The sequence below is a fragment of the Triturus cristatus genome, chromosome 3_2, assembly GCF_964204655.1.
Source record: "Triturus cristatus chromosome 3_2, aTriCri1.1, whole genome shotgun sequence".
Taxonomy (NCBI): Eukaryota; Metazoa; Chordata; class Amphibia; order Caudata; family Salamandridae; genus Triturus; species Triturus cristatus.
The window spans coordinates 668,648,593-668,666,466 of record NC_140584.1 but is presented as its reverse complement, the minus strand read 5'-3'; the positions used below and the strand labels follow the sequence as shown (position 1 = coordinate 668,666,466).

Sequence of the window (17,874 nt, the reverse complement as noted above, 5' to 3'; positions counted from 1 at the left end):
CATCTCTCCAACACCTGTTTTGGAAAACCACTTTCCTTGTACTAATAGCATCAGATCGCAGGGTTAGCACGATCCAAGCATTATGTTCTCACAAACCATACATAGTCTTCCACTCTTCCAAAGTGGTTATGAAGGCTCATCCGAAATTCCTTCCTAAAGTTATTTCCAATTTCCATGTTAACTAAACCATTTAATTACCCACATTCTTTCAGAACCCCTCTACTCCAGCTGAGAGAACACTTAATTCCCTAGATGTAAGGAGAGTTTTAACGTTTTCTTTTGATAAAACATAAGACATCTGCTGATCATACCAATAATTTGTTTATTATGGTCTGATCCATACAGGTCTAGCCACTTCCAAACCGTCCATTTCAAGATTAATTGTTTCTTGCATCCTGTTATGCTATCAGAATGCTAATAAAACAATCGCTGCTAGACCTAAAGCACATTCCACTATGTGTAAAGCAGCCACTGCTGCCTTAATGAGGAATATCCCCATTGCGGAGATTTGCAAGGCAACTACATGAAGGTCTGTTAACACATTCACCATGCATTACTGCCTGGACTCTGATGCTAGGACAGATGCCCAAATTGGGAAGGCCTTCCTCAGTAATCTATTTGCTTAAAGGGTTACTATAGTTTACTCTCTGTCTTCTCCACTGCTTTAAGTAGGGATGGGCTTGCTACTCTATTCAACGCTTATGACTATACATGGAAATCCCCAACGAGAGAGGAAATAGTTTCTCACGTGTAACTCCAGTTCTCTCGTAGGGGAATTCCCTTGAAGGTCATAAGCAACCCTCCCTCCTCCCTGGTGGAGTAGACAAAAGTATTCATGGGACCTATACTTCTCCAGTAGTGTTTCTTTGATAGATTCACATACTTGAATCATTCCTGGTTGTCGAAGTTAGAGTCCCACAGTACCATAATGAAGGAGTATGTATCACTATAATAGGCTATTATAGCTTTGAAAAAATCAGTTTAATAGCCTATCTATGTCCTTTTAAAAAACTCTTGAACAATAACCAGTGGCGACAGCAGCCTCTACAACACTCCCAACAGAGACTGAATTCCTCAGATTTTCTACTGCACATCATGTAAAGGGAGTCTCCCTGAGCTCTGCTCAGTTTCTTCCACTTTTACTTCTTTTTGGATCACAGGAGGAATTACAATCATTGAAAACCCTGTCACTCATAATCCTGCCTAAACAGCAAGGAGTCATTCTCAACTATGCCTGGTGTTACTGTACGGGCTCCCAATTCACTAGCACTACGGGGCAGATATAACCACCAGATGTAGTCAGACATTGCCACATACATAGAATTTCTGCCAGAAGACAGGGCAGAAACAAAAAAAATTCTGCAGGGGGGTGAAACTTCCTCATCATAAAACATATATTGCCCTGTAGATATAGCTTCAATAGGTTTCCCACAACTGGCAGGGTCCAGGATCCTTAGAAGCCATGGTTGGTTCAAGGTCACAACATTTAGAAAATGAGGTGCAAATATATCTAATATCTTTACCTTACCACGGTGATGCTCTGTTTGGCAAGCACGTCAACGATGCCTTGCAAGCAGTCAAGGCTGACTGACACCTCAAGATCTTTCGACACATTACAATTTTGAAGGAAGCACCCTTTAGGGGGACCCGCAAAAGAGACATTTCTCTGTATCAAGAAGGATACCAGAGGTATCAGACTTGGCGACCCTCTCAGTAGCCCTTAGGCTAGCTTACCTACAGTGGCAATTTTCAGGTGCTGCTTACACCATCCTGTGTGAGAAACAATTCCAAAATTGTCATCTATTGCAGACAATAGTATCAGAAAAATACATCCTGGATCTCATCACATTTGGTCAAACATTAGAGTTCACCCAGATTCTGCCCATCACTCCACCAAAACACGGGCGCCTACCTCATCGCCATCTGCTTTGGAAGGGAGTTCAAAAGAGAAAGGCCCACATTCTCAGCATGAAATGGGCTTCTATTCTCTGTTTTTCCTCATAGACATGAAAACAGAGGAGTGACGATCTATCATAGACCTTTGGAAATTAAACAAGTATTTCCAGAAACAATACTGTTACGTGGTCACCCTCTGCGACATCACATGACAGCTCTGAATTTACTGGATTTATACTTCCACATTCCTACCCTTCCATCAAAGATCTCCCATTTAGCTTCAGATCAGTTTCCTGCATTTTTACCTACTGCCTAGCACTGTGGCAGCTTTTTTTCAGGAAGGAAGGTCATCAGGTATTCACCTTCTTTGACACCTGGTTGATAAAAGCACCAACAGCATTTCAGGCATCCAAGGACACAGAGGCTTGCCTAAAGTTGTTTCACAAACTAGGTCTCCTTGTGAATTATCAAAGATCACCTCCATCCTGTTCTTGGCTGCAACACTAAATATTGTCCAAGCCAATGACTTTCTAACCCAAGACAAGCAACGTAGGCTGTATGAGCTGGCTCTCGAAATGACAGCCTTACCGGAAAAGCTGCAAAAACAATAGATTTAAACAAAAGAATCATTCAAGGGCCTGGTGATCTCACAGGCATGATGGAAGCTCTACCCTGCGGGTCACAGACCTCCCACCTGTAAATGTAAATGTAGTTGAGCTTATATAGCGCACAGCTACCCGCTGTGGGTTTCCCGGCGCTTGCTTAGGGAACCCATCCTGGTATTCCCCTGTGAGATAGCAGGGTATCCACAAGGTGAAAGTCAGGCATCCCGCCGCGAGGGGCCGTTGTGGAGATTAAGCAAGCTATTGCCCAGAGTCGCAGAGTGTGAACCCATGAGTCGAGGAGGCACCGGGGCGAGAATTATCGAGTCCGTGGAATTTTTAGCCCAAGACCCGCCGAGGCGGGGAATTGAACCCTGGTCCAGGACTGATCTCAGCTTCCGGGTCTGCCACCTCTAACCCCTGAGCCACACTTCTCCACCTGTCAGAGGACCTCACGTTCTTACCTCAAATACTACATTTCGTAATTACTACGAATGCCTCCCTGGAGAGCTGGGGCAGTCATCTACAGAACCTGCAAATTCTAGGAAAGTGGTCTCCAATCCAAAAGAGCATATATATCAATCACCTGGAACTCAAAGCCATCTAACTGCACCTTCCGACCAATGAGCCAGTCTGGATCTGGACATTTTTCAGCAGTACCCCTACGCGCCGGGGGGTGGCATCGTATGGCTCTGCGATGACGTCGACTCCGGTCATGATGTCAGTGGAGCCATATAAGTGCCCTCTAGTGCGCAGACGTCAGTTTCTTCTTTTACGCCTTTTCCGCGCTATAACATGGATCCGGAGAAGCGGTTCCTCAGGTCAATTTTCTGTGACCTACCTTGGCACCTGGTGTTGGTGAAACAGTGTGCCTTTGTCTAATGTTGACAGGTTTCAAACCTTGTGGGTCTTGTAGCCGACATATGTCAGTGACGGACCCGCATACAATTTGTATGTGGTGTTTAGGTGAGCACCACAACGCTGACGATAGTCGTTCCTGTCAGAAACTGAAACTGAAGTCGTTGAAGTAGCGGCATTTGAAGTTGATGGCGGTGCGTGTATTGTGATCCTCGAGGGGCTTTCCAGCCTCAGTCCTCGTCCCGTGAAGAGCATTTGCGGGGTCAATTTAGGAGCTGAAACTGATCTGGAGGATGTAGCTCTCCAGGGAAGTCGAAAGGTAAGGGACGGTTGAAGTTGTGGCATTCTCGGACTTCGCTGCGTGGAGACTCCATCTCCCATGGCTGCTCCCGCTCGACTGCTGAAGAAGCAGTCCACTACTCCTCACCGCATCTCCCCTTGTTTCTGGGAGCTGGGGCAATGATGGCTCTGATGAGGGAATAATATATGATTCTCCCTCTGGAGCACCTCTAGGACCCAAGGAGATGAGTGGGGCGCCATCGGAGGAATTGTCCTTGGTGACGGTTGGGCCATCGGAGTCGATGGAACTGCACCAGTCAGCAGGTGTCGCTTTGGCGCAGGCTCACAGTCCTTTGGGATCTTTGCCTACGACTCCGGTCTTTGACCAACTGACTCAAACATTGACGTCGGCAGTCGAAGGCACCTCTCCTCTCCCAGTAGACGTCATGATGGCATCGGTTCGGCATCATGCAGCATCTGATGCGAAGTCGACTATGCAACCTGAGGGGATTGTAGTTTCAGGAAGAGGCAATGAGAGGTCCATCTGTATAAACTGAGGCAGGACTTTTTTAGCCAATTTCGGACGCCACTGTGTTTCAGGTGGAGGAGAGCTGGTTTACAGCTCTTAGTGTGGCTAGTGGGCTGGATTCTTTGCCAGCCTCAGGGTTGCTTTCTCCCCTAGTCTTGCCACGGAGGCAAGTTCCTCCTTTGCAGACATGCTGAGGAAAGTGGCTACAGTTTTAGACTTGTCTCTGCTCACAGTGCAGGGGTCTACAGACCCTTTGTTTGAAAATCCTTTGCCAGGGACAGACGGGAGAAGAGCCTGTTCTTCTGTATAGTGAGGCCCTATTTGACATTTTGTTAGGTGCTTGGGCCAAGCCTAAGTCGGGGGTCTCCGTGGACCGTGATATTGCAGGTAGGCATTTGCCTGCACCTGGGGACCCTGTTTGTTTGCATAGACATCTTTCCACTTGTGGCCTCCTGACTCAGGCTGCAACGTCTTCTCAGGATGTAGATTCTACTCCTAAGACTCCAGTGGGTAAGGATTCTGGGGGTCGTGATGCTTGTGGTAAGCACAAATTTGCTTCAGCCAGCTCAGCATTGAGAGCCCCAACACGTCTTGTGTGCTGGGGCATTTTTCCTATGCTTTATAAATTCTTTACAGAAAATGCTCCCATCTCTTCCAGATAACCGCCTTGCTGAGTTAGACAATTTGATTAGACATGGCCAGCAGGCTGCAAGGTTTACCATAAGGTGTGGCATGGGCACAACGGATACTGTGGGTTGGACCATGGCACCTGCAATGGCGCTAAGGCGTCGGGCTTCATTGGCTTCTTCAGACTTTTTGGAAGCTGTCCAGTCGGCTTTGACCGACATACCATTTGATGGTGCCCGTCTTTTTGGCGATCAGACAGATGCGGCGTTAAGACCCTTCCATGGAAGATTGAGAACTACAGAGTCATAGTCCTGCATTTTCTGTCACTATGTTGCTTTGCTTGTTCCTAGGCTTGGGACATATGCTTTTGTTGGTCAAGTAGTGACCTTATTAGGATGCTATATTTGTCCAGTTTCGGTTTCAGTTCTACCATGTGTACTCCGGTGAGGAGCCTTGGCTATAACCTCAGTACCATTTTCTTTTTCATTGTGTATTGATTTAGATGACTGAGGGAGGGTCCCTTTGTTCCCTGGCCTCTGAGGATGAGCTTTCTGCTCACGAGGCTATCACTAAGAGAGGTGACTTCCTGTATGGAAGCGAATCTGTCACATGCTTCTTCGAAGCAGTTCAGTATGCATTGCTTTCTTCTTCAGTGTTTCTTTAGAGACATATTGCCAGTTGTAGGCTGATGTGTAAGGACTTTTTTGTTCTACTCTTGGAGTGAAAGGGGGCTTCAGCTAGTTGAAGCGTTGGTCTAGCTCAGAGTGTATGCTTTGCATTCTTTGAATGCTATTTGCTTGTGAGTTCTTCCTTTATGGCATAGGAACAGTGTCTGGTGAAGGCATAAATATCACCTCAACTGCAGACATTTCCTATCCCTGCTCCATATTGTGGTGCTGTAAACTGGCAGCCAGAAGGTTTGTGATGCATGGGTTGGGCCAACTTGATGGCTTGTTGTCCTTGACCTCAGACAATATGTCTTAGGTGTCAGGCCGTTTTGGTCTCCGACAAGGCCGCCAATCACCCATTAAAGTCTTGATACCGGGTGAGACACTTTTATAATAGGATGATTTTATTTGTTTACTTTATAGTAAGCTTTTCTTCTTCCTATGATGTTTTCGATATATGTGGTACTGTCTGATCGACATTACCTGTCTTCTGTTGTAGATTTACCTATTATTTTCTACATTTCATGATTTGTGAGGAATCATGACTCTTGTTTCTTGTGTTGTCAGTTCTTTGTGATACCATTTGTCAAGCAGCTTTTTCTCACGGCAAGTCACCTACGGTGTTATGTTGGCGACGTAGTACCCTTTTTTTACTGGGTTGTATAATTTTGCCGAACCTATCATTTCAGGGTAGCTTTTTTTTAGTATATGGGGTATACATGATATAATGTGCTGATGTGTTTCACAAGCTAAAAACTCCTTAGGTTTTTTGAATCTTGATTCCTCAATCCATCAGTTATTCTCTTGCTGGCACCAAGAAACGCCTTGGGTGTACAACCACTTAATAAATGTCCTGACCTATAACGTAATATAACACAAATTCATAAACATTAACATTTTAACAACTCCCCATTCCCTTAGCCTGACAAAGGAGAATTATTCACAAGCACGTGAATCAATTAAACTTACCAGTACCGGAGAAATGTATTTATGCTTTAATATCTTTATCCAATTTCTGCCATAATTTGTTCTTTGCAGGTTAGTATCCCACCAAATTGTATTTCAGGATACCCATGTATGAATGTGCTTCAAATGAAACCAACATTATTCTGGCCAGTTTGCAACTCTTGGGTGGTTGAGCGACCACCTCCACTCGTTATTGTTGCAGAATGCACTTGTTGGTGAGTTCATTCTCTAGATTATACATACTCCCTACCTTACGGGTATTCCTCATACTCTGGCTGTCCAAAACCCTTAATATGTCATAGGAAGTATAGGTGGGTAAAAGAGTGGTCCCTTGTTGAGCCTAATGTGTGGCACCTAGGTTCATCTGAGTTCTACCAAATGAAATCAGCATATCACATTCTATTAATCTAGCGCATGCTTCTCTTGTGCTCCCATTGCTCAATCGTTTGCCTCTCTCTTTCCAGTTTTTTCCACTGGACATGTGACTAGCAACGAAGCGCCAGAGGTTGAGCAAAACGAATTTGAAACGCCTGAGGAGAAAAAAGGTAACCTATTTTATTTCTTTTGAGAACAAGTGAAATGCTTCTGTGGACAAAGAATGTTGCAAACACAAGGAGATGATGGATGGAGTGCTGAAACTTTTCAGACACTCACCCCCAGTCACAGATCTGGGTTGAATGCATCATCGTTCTTTAGCTCACTTCACCACCTTAGTTCAGACCCAGCTATATGCAAATTAGGCTTGACCCTGTGCCTCATGGGACCAGTCCAGCCTGAACGGCCAAGCCAGGTCTTTCCGAACCGGAAACAAGCATCCTGGGACCGGTTTTGGGGTAACACCCCTCTTCAGCCAGGCTAGCTTCAATCCAGTGGCAAAGTGAGCAAGGGACCCACGTCTGGGCATACCCTGCCAACTTAGGACGAACAAAGCAAAGACAAGGAGATGATGGACGGAGCCCTAAAACTTTTCAGACCCTCACCCCCGTCACAGATCTTTGTGAATCCATCATTGTTCTTAAGCTCACTTCGCCACCTCAGTTCAGACCCAGCTATATGCAAATCAGTCTTGACCCTGTGCCTCATGGGAACAGCCCAGCCCGACCTGCCAAGCCAGGTCTTCCCTGAACAGGAAACAAGCATCCTGGGACCGGTTTTGGGGAAACACCCCTCTTCAGCCAGGCTAGCTTGATTCCAGTGGCAAAATGAGCAAGGGACCCACGTCTGGGCATACCATGCCAACTTAGGGCGAACAAAGCAAACACAAGGAGATGATGGATGGAGCGCTGAAACTTTTCAGGCACTCACCCCCAGTCACAGATCTGGGTTGAATCCATCATCGTTCTTTAGCTCACTTCGCCACCTCAGTTCAGACCCAGCTATATACAAATCAGTCTTGACCCTGTGCCTAATGGTAACAGTACAGCCCGAACTGCCGAAGCCAGGTCTTCCCTTAACCGGAAACAAGCATCCTGGGACCGGTTTCGGGGTAACACTCTCTTCAGCCAGGCTAGCTTGAATCCAGTGGCTAAGTGAGCAAGGGACCCATGTCTTGGCATACCCTGTCAACTTAGGGCTAACAAAGCAAACACAAGGAGATAATGGACGGAGCGCTGAAACTTTTTAGACACTCATCCCAAGTCACAGATCTGGGTTGAATCCATCATGTTCTTTAGCTCACTTTGCCACCTCAATTCAGACCCAGCTATATGCAAATCAGTCTTGACCCTGTGGCTCATGGGAACAGTCCAGCCCGAACTGCCAAGCCAGGTCTTCCCTGAACCGGAAACAAGCATCCTGGGACCGGTTTCGGGATAACACCCCTCTTCAGCCAGGCTAGAAAAAGAATGTTGCCCTTCATTACCTAAAATATTGTCACTGGCAAAAATGAAATAAAAATGATTTACAGGCATTTTGCAGTTCATGAAATAAAGACTGGAACTAAACAGTTTTTACTGAATCTTTCAAATGAAAAATTGTGTAAAACCCAGTTATGATAAAATAAATGAAATAAACTGATTTTGCTTTTTGTTTCCAAACTGCTTATTTTATGATTGAAAAGAGAACACCTTATGATTGGTTGATTTCTTATTCCCTAAACACCAAATATATAACAGAATTGGTAGACTCTATTTTGTGAAATGCGTTTATGTTACCTTTCTTATTCCATAAGCAGCAGAAATTGTGATGAATGGACTTGCTACATATTCTGTTGTCATGGGGGAGAAGCGGCACTAAGTTTTCTCATTGACTTCTTACTTTAAAGCCCTGAGGTAAGGACAATCCAAGGTGCTGGTACATAAATGTAACCACGTTGACTCACCAGTGCCTCTGAAAAAAAGACCACTAGTTAGTAGAAAAAAAACAAGAGGCAAAAAAACAACAGAAGGTGATCTTAATGTAAGATTCATCTGGATTCACAACATTCTTTACCAGTCGTGACATTTTCATCAGAATAAATTGAGCCACGAAATGTCTTAATGAAGATGCTTCACTGGTACGAACAGGAGAAGGATCAAAAGCCAAAAAGAGAAAAAAGAGGAAAAGTCAATGGAAGTGAGGATGAACCCCCAAAGGCGAAAGATACTGTAAAGTGTTGTGGCTTTCTGATTCATGACAGTAGTGCCTTAATGTCACCTGGTTCTTTCATGGTAGAATGGTACCATTTGCCATTTTACGTTTGGCTTCCCCGGCCTGCAGTCATAAGCAGGTGTCATCTTGGCTTACTGCTGCCTCCCACTGGAGATGCTTCCCTGTGCCTGGCAACACTGCTAAGCCTCAGCTCCCTACTCATATACACCCCCATTCTGCCCAAGCCTTTCTGCCACCATGTTTACGTCAGCCTGGGCGAACGCACAGTAGGGACAGCTTTGAACCTGTGTGCCCTGAGTAGCAAGAACAGCGGGAGCATGACCTCATTCCCTAACAGCGGGAGCATGACCTCGGTGCCAGCACAATTCTTATTTCTATAGCCCGACTTTTGAGATGTACCAGCGCAGATTGTGTAGTACTGCAAGATATTCAACGCTAAGCCCAAATCCTGAATAGTGGTTGGTTCAACACACACCCATGGTCCACCTCCTAGTCCCTCCCTACAAAAGATTTTCTCAGTTGAGCCTTTTTTCATTTCCAGCAGAACTGTGTATGTACTACCCACACCTGGGTAATTTCCAAGATTAGTTTGCCATAACCATTTTTGTAATGGGAAGTCGTTTGGACTTCTCTCCATTTGATGTTTTTTTTAGCTAATTCTCATTCCTTTTCTAACATGCTTTATAACTTTAGAAACTGTGCTTTATAGTCTCTCCCTTTCAATTTAAGATCCCTGTTTAACTTATCTAAAACGCATGGGCCTTCCAGATGGACAAATATCCACTCTCTGCCCCATTGGCAACAAGAAACCTCCAAACATATTTCTGCTTTCCTCTCTGAATCTGTGGGAAGACCCATCTCAAGTTGACAACAAAGAAAAGAAAGGGGACATCGGTGTGTTTTATTTAACCTCAAAATTCCAGTTACAGAATTCTGAAGCGATTATTGTCTCCTAAGGTCTGATCTGGCGCTAAAACCAGATGCTGGACAAATTTGCTTTATAACATAGTAGAGAGTAATATGATGAATCCACGACTGTAGTGTCTGTTAATCCTGAGCTCCATGAACTGATACAAGATGCTGATGTCATATCTTGTGACTGTCATACTAGCAGCACTTCTCTAAAATGCAGGGACCTGGCACCCAGCCATACTCTGAGGGAGTGTGGTGTGGAGACCATAGGAACATCTCTGTGAAATTTGAAATGTATTGTATTTATTTTGACGTCCACCCTTTCACACTTTCAAAGAATGCAAACCGGCGCATAGATTACAAACAGTAAAATAGTGGCAAACATTTGAGGCAGGGATGCTGTTATTGAGTTCCTAAAGTTGTTTAATCCCCCTGAGCTAATAAAGTGTATCATGTCCTAATCTCTCCCCTCGTAGTTTACATCCAGCATCTCCATGTAGTATTTGGTTCTGCCTGCAAAAAGTTGTCCTTTATTTGCCAACTCTCTCCTTAATATCTGTCTCATTGTGGCTACAAGTTATCATCCAGTAAAGCGCAAGGTCTTTTGCTGTGTTCCTTGCACCTCCTTGACAACAAGCCATCTCATCATTTTTTAGTCTAGTTGCATTGTAGAGTGGACAAAGCAGGATGAAAGTCTCTTCTCAACCCTAATATGCATGCTGCAGCCAAGTTCGAGTTGGAAGTTGTCCACTTTTGTCCAAGGCAAATAGCCTTCTTTCCCGCTGATTTGTGAGATTCGTCAAATAGGGCTGGAGTATTTGGAGACGTCAAACAGCTTATTTTGTCCAAAGTGTTTTTCAGGGGCTTACCATTTCCTATAGTGCTGTTGAGCCATGAACAACTTCTTTACTGCAGCTTATATAATTCTTGAGGGTACAGCTCTTGGGATTGTCTCTGGGGTTTCTAAAGTCTAAGCTTAGCTATTCAGCTTCCATTTTTCTTAGCTGCATACACGTAGATTTGTATTTGTATATTATTTGCTGGTGTTCTTCCCAAGCACTATCCCAGGTGATTGTGTTTGGCATATGACGTTTCAGTCCATATTTGATTACAGCCAATCTGCATTATTCATGCATGGTTTTATAACTGACATCAGTTTCCAGGGCTGTGGTGGAAAAGCGGTTTGGTATGTGGAGACCCCTTTTCCAGACGTTTATGTAATGTGAGGCAGCTTTATCTCCATTTTTGTCAGTGCTCCAGGGTACAGCTCCATTCATGATCTGACTTCTCACATTAGCCTGTACAACTCTGTCAGTCTGCGAGGATAACCTGTGGCCTTGTGTGAGGGAAATCTGGGGATGGATTTTAACGGGGTTCAGATTTCTGCACTGTTTGTTGATATGCTTTTTCCAGCTTAGTTTACTGGCCAGAGTTTACCCAAGATATTGGAAAGGATATACTTCTTCCAGTTTAACAACCTCAAAATAAATCTTCTAATCTGATTATTTTGTTGCTCAAATGTCACAATATTTTAATCCTGCTGTTACACTTCAGGCTTTAAAGGCCAATAGCTTTTCATTGTGCTTACCTAACCTTGCAGCCCTCTTGAGGGTCTTGCAATCAGATTTGTTGGAAATCCCTCTTTTCTGCATTGTCACCCGGATTCTGTGCCTTTTGGTGGAATCTATACTTTTGCTGGTAATAGAACTATGTGCACTTTACCCCTTCTAACAGGTGGTAAAGTTCCTGTGCCCTGCTTTAAACATGGCTGATTGGCGTATTCCTAATTGTTTTACCTATAAGTTCCCTAGTTTATGGTACAAAGATTTACCCAGGACCCGTACGTTAAATGTCCCCAGAGGACTGCAGCGCTCATTATGCCACCCGCTATAGTGGCAGTGTAAACATGACTGCAGGCCTGCCACCAGTAGCGTGGCTATGCAGGTTTAAACTGCATATTTGATCAGTCAAAATAACTTCTTTTGACAGGCCTAAACCTTCCTACTAAATATTTACAAGTCAACCCTAAGTAGTCCTTATTGCCCATAAAGGCAGAGTGCATGATGTTTAAAAATAGGACATGTCAAAGTAAAAAATGTTCTAACAGTGAAAATGGCATCAAAGCTATTATCACTGTAGAAGGTTTGACTGTTATATAGGAAAACACTGGTATGCAATCTTGAATACTATTCCTGTATCTCGGGAAAGGGTTCCGGGGTTAATGTCAATGACATGTAAATCAGTCTTTTCATCAATAATGCTTCCTCCCGAGGGGTTGTGGTGTGCCGCAGAGAGAGATGGCCGCTTGTTAGAGCGGCGCCGCCAGTCTGCCCTGTAACTGCCCCAATACATCCATTAAACTATCCAGAATCAGACAAGAGTGGGGTACTGAGGAGCCTACTCGGTGCCCAGGTGCTAAGATTGCCAAAGAAGATCAAAGCGGGCCCGAATTGGTGATGAGAATGTGAGAGGCCCATTAACTGTCGGAATCCCTGGACTAAAGTGATGGAGCCAGGAGGACACCGACGTACACGGGGGCGGAGCCAGCGTTGGAGATCGGCTGAGAGATGCTGTGGGACCCGGCGGCGGTGAGCTGGTAACCGGAACACTGTGGCTGGTGATTGCCCATACTAGGGCGAAGATCCAGCAACACAGTGGGTGCGGAGGCCCACATACGTGAGCGGGCACAGAGACGGATGCATACAATCACAAAAGACATGGGTTTTTGCATTCAAGATCTGCACATCCACGAATACAGTAAGAGACACATATGTACATGTATATTTTGAATCGCATATAGAGGTGCTATCACGGTGTCAACAATACCCACCCATCAGGGTATAAACAACCATGGAACGAATCCCAAGGCAACATACAAAGTCAAAATACACCTGAGCACACCCAAGGAGAGTCACTATAATCCAAAGGTTTTGGTCAAAACCTCAGTAACATGAATAGTAGTCAATTGTTAGAGTGTCCTTTTTTTCGCAATCGGATATAAAGAAGTTTCCCAATCAGGTCCTGTTGCAGATTATTTTATTCATCAAACAACAACGCAGGGCAGCAGCAGCCAAAACCTTTGGATTATAGTGACTCTCCTTGGGTGTGCTCAGGTGTATTTTGACTTTACAGAGACGGATGCACCCAGGACCGCGGACCTTGCTGGGACGGTGCCTTATTTGTGGACGGCGTAGCATGCAGGGCAGCGGTACAGAGGGTGCGACTTGACCAAAGGCAGGAAAGCGGGCACCTATTGGACTAACATTAAAGGTAGAAGGTGCCCCTCCCCCTGTTGTGGGGGAAGGACACCTGAGGGCCCCCCGTCACCCCACTGGCAATGGTCAGTCTCTTTTTGACTGCCTTTGTCCCCACTGCACAGCAACACATGATTCTGGGACTAGAGAAGTGGCGCAGTTGAGCTACAGACCAATTGGATAGGGCAGCGAGCTCAAAAATAAAGGGAGCGCATCCCTCAGTGGAGACACAGTGGATAGGCCATTTTGACTTGGCCTACATGGGAGGCAAATAATACTGCACTAGTGGATTGGTGCCTGCTCTCGTAGGGGGTCATACGGGTCAGCGAGACTGCCAAGATGTCGGGGGAAAGGGGACCCCCGCAGCCCCCAACAAACAAGGCTGGATAAGTATACCATGTTGATGGACCAGTTGGCCGGTTATGATGTGGCGATTGCAGGCGAGTCCCATGGGGCTGCTCCCCCCACATCAACTCCAAGACCCACGCTGCAGGACGTCATGGCGGATATTCAGGGGCTCAAGACAGAGCTTGCTGGGAAAATTAATGCAGTGACGAACAGAAGTCTCCCTACTGAGAGCGGATCTCAGAAAATATGGGAACCCGAGTAAAGGAGGTTGAGGGAATAACGGCTGTCCTGGTGGTAGACACGAAGACCTTGCAGAAGCAGGTCACCAAACAGATAAAGGCAACAGGGGAGTTAGAAGCTAGACTAGAGGACCAAGAGGGATGCTCCCAACGCAATAACATCTGTATAATTGGAGTGCCAGAGAGAGCAGAAGGATCGGCGGTGGACCTATTTGTAGAAGACCTTATAATGACGATGCTCCAGCCACGGGGACTATCTAAATACTTCTCTGTGGAGCACGCCCATTGAGTCCCAGGCACGCAGCCAAGGCCGGAAGCCCCCCCATGCTCGATAATTGCAAAGCTGTTTAATTACCGTGACCATGATGTCATCCTTCAGATGGCCCGGAGCGCCCTGCCACTCAAATATGAGAGTGCTCTTGTCACCGTCTATGCAGATTTTACCTTGAAGGTACAGAAGTAACGTTGGAACTTCCTGGAAGTAAAGAAGGCCCTACGAACACAGGACATTAAATATTCCATGCTCTTTCCAGCGACACTTAGAGTCGCAGCTGACAGCAAGGTGTGGTGCTTTACAACTCCTGAGGAGGCATGAGACTTGTTCGACCGATGAAGGACGGCAAGAAAATCAAAACATCGGAATAAGAACAATGAACCAACGGACAACACAGATGCAAGCATTCTATGGCCCGGAGGGAATGATTATCCCAGTCAGGGAAACATTGGAAAGGCAAACGTTTTGTCGGTCGACCAGCAGTATGGGGCTTTGGGGACTGGGACTACTACTCAGCTAAGATCTATTTTTCTTGTGTTTAGATCAGCATAAATATGCATGATTGATCTTTGCATTAGTCAATGTTGATATAGCACCTGTACTACACCTGGAAAGGGTTTGGGGGCGGCCGGTGGGCCTTCCTGTGACAAAGCTCACCCACATTTGGTGTTGATGTTATGGGATGACATGCACTCTATAAATAGGGGTGGTGGGAGGTTCTGAACCCACAGCGCAAGGTAGCAGGGAGGGGGAGTTCTGTTTTGGGGGTTGGAATTGCCACCTTCGGGACAGCACAGTTCTAGGGTTATATATGTTGTTTAGCTTGGTAGGAAAAATACAATTGTGTGCTCTACTGGGGGATGGCGGGTCAGGAGTCCCCAAAAATGCAGGACAGAATGGGCTCTGACCAGGTACACAGCATATTAACCTCGTTAGATAAGAGGATTGACAAAGATAAACGAGGATCCCCCAATATAGATGTCACTCTGTGATGTCAGTCTGTGAGTCATGACTTGGAATGTAAATGGCCTAGGACACAAAATAACATGTACAGTGGTACTTCAATACCTTCGTAGGCACAACCCTGATATAGTATTGCTACAGGAAAAACACCTTAAGGGCAACACTTCTAAGGTGCTAGATAGATATGGTTATAAACTCCTGGCGCATGCGAGCTACACGTCAGGGTCTAGAGGAGTAGGGATTCTGGCCCGGACAGCACTTCCCTTTATACCAGGTAGGATCTGGCATGATCAGATGGGCAGATTTGTCAGTAAGATGGGAGGGTAGGGTCTTGAACATATGCTCCGTGTATGTGCCACCAAGATTACATGCTGACACCCTGCCGGCAATAAGTACCCTGTTGCTGGATCTCCCAATGGGTATATTGGTTATGGGGGAGACATGAATGCTGCAATGGACCCTACGAGAGATCGGATGATGACCTCAGAAAGGGGACTGGGGGAAGAACCACTGCAAGCCTTTGTGGAGGCTCTCGGTCTAGTAGATATATGGAGAGAAATTAACCCAGGAGCCAAACAATATACATGCGTCACATGGAGGGTACTCCCGCCTGGATTACTCAATTGATACAGTAAGGCTGCCGACAAGGGATTTTATTTGTAATAACTTGGTTCTATTTCTAAGTGATTCATTTTGGGGGGTGTATTTAAGCAAATTATACACCAACAATAAATGTTATCAACAGAAACAATCTTTAGATAAAAAGTACACACACGGGAATTCTTTTTTTGTGAATGAAACACAAATCTTTTTATATATAAATCAGAGTAAAAAAGGAGTACAAAAGAACCATTGGTTTTGAGCAATAGATCATGAAAGGCGGGTTAAATCAGATCCACATTTCATCAAAAGACATCTATTTCCGTATAGTTTTAACAGAGACTAATCTCATTGTTGAGAAAAAATCAACTGCATTTATCTAATGCTGTGGAATTAGATGATGGAGTCGACGTTTCGGTCTTAGGTGGCAGAAGTCCGTCAGACCATCTTCAGGACAGTTAGTTATTGCATAATTAGACCCTTCGTGAGTTCTAGAAATCCCACGTGACTTGTATTTTGTTTGTTTTATTGTTGTCAGGGCGTTCTGGTTGATACTATAGCCTATTATATTAAAGTATCTCAAAAGAGAGTAAGGGTCCAAGGGATGAAGTTTAAAGACTCTAATAGTTTTGAAATCCCCAAATCAATAATATAATACACAAAGAAAACTATGAGTCTAGTAGCGTTAGAGACCTACAATGATGTAATGGTAATGCTAAGTAAGGTGAAAATGTGACTTCATGTGTGTATGAGTATGGTTCCCATCATCCACATGACGTGGTTGGCTTCATCATCTGGGAAACCGGGACATTAATTGAGAACCATCTTCTACTTGAAAAATGTAGATATTGGTCTCATAAGTGTCCCAGACCTCTTGGTGATATCGTGTTTAGATGGTGATGAAGAACAAGGTGTTTTAGTAGTAGTTGTCGAGGATGATGGCTGCAGTGCAAAAGAAAAGTGCTAGTGAGCAAGTGCTGTTTAAAAATCGTCTATCAAGGCACAAGATAAACTTTATTAGAACGCTACCTTGATGGCAATGATTAAAAACAGTGCTACAACAGTTTCAACAAATAACTGTGATGGAAATGGTCTACATGTTTCAGCTGTCGGATATGAGTAATCCTAGCTTTCGTCAGGACCAATTAAGCTACTGCATAAGTAATTAGTGCCAGAGTAACCAAAAATAATTAGTGCCAGAATAACTAAAAATTTGAAATACAACCTGAACCCAATTAATGGGCCAAGAAGATCCGTGGGGATTAGTTTTGTTTCATTGACCTACACGGAAAAAGACATAAAATAAACACACAACAACAAAGCATAACCATTGATATCATGATTATGTGAGGTCAAAAACAATGCATGCAGAGAGAAATATCAAGTATGCTAATACTCTTGATGTATCTTAGACAACTATAAGTTTGTCCTAGTAAATAAATTGGTTAAATGAAGTTCGCAGCACTTACCCAATTAGTAGTGGGTGTGCGCCTCACCTCACCTGGCAACTGCTCAGGTTGTGGAGGCACCGCTCTGTAAAAATAATAAGAGGGTTCAACATTGTCTACCCCTTTAGGTGGGTTATGGTATAGGAAAACTGTCATAAGCACCGCGTGAAGTTAAAACCATGCCGAGAAATCACCGTAAGCCTTCCGATTACAAATCAGTGAGTTCGGAGTGACATACGTATAGCCTCCTGTTGTGTCAGATGGGTGAACTGTCTATTAGAGTGAGCTACAAATACTGTTAGATGATTGTATTCCAATGTGTTAGAAAAGCTCATTATCTCACCCGTTTGTCGTCAAACAGAAGAATCAGAAAAAACGAAAAGTATTTCGTTAATAGGCCATACTCCGAACTAGACAAAATAATCAAGTAAACTGATGGTAGTTGCGCTCACCTATCCGTCGGTACCAATGTCATTTGGAAGTGGTACATTGACGACATCCTGGTAGTATGGAATGGGAACGTCACCACTCTACTAGATTTCCATGCCTGGCTCAATTCTCAAAACAATTTTTTGAGGTTCACAGTGATACATGACAAATCAAAATTAACCTTCCTTGGTATTGTCATCTACCCTACACAAGGAACCCTTGGGAGTGAACTTTATAAGAAACCTCAGTCAAAAAATTCTCTCCTCAGTTTCCAAAGTCACCACCCCAAGTCTCTCAGACAGAATCTACCAGTCGGACAGTTCCTACTTATTCGTAGGAACTGTTCCACAAAAGAGACCTTTGAAATACACGCTAAAGATTTATCTAAACAAC

The 17,874-nt window shown here is 44.6% G+C and overlaps 1 protein-coding gene across 3 annotated transcripts in view; it reads left to right on the top strand.

Annotated features, from left to right (window-relative positions):
- Positions 1-17,874, top strand: part of NME9 (NME/NM23 family member 9) — a 592,734-nt gene that overhangs the window by 552,199 nt on the left and 22,661 nt on the right. For all 3 annotated transcript variants that reach the window (XM_085648664.1, XM_085648665.1, XM_085648663.1), the window contains one exon: positions 6,890-6,970. In XM_085648664.1, coding sequence (XP_085504790.1) covers positions 6,890-6,970 — 81 coding nt within the window. The remainder of the gene's footprint in view (positions 1-6,889; positions 6,971-17,874) is intronic.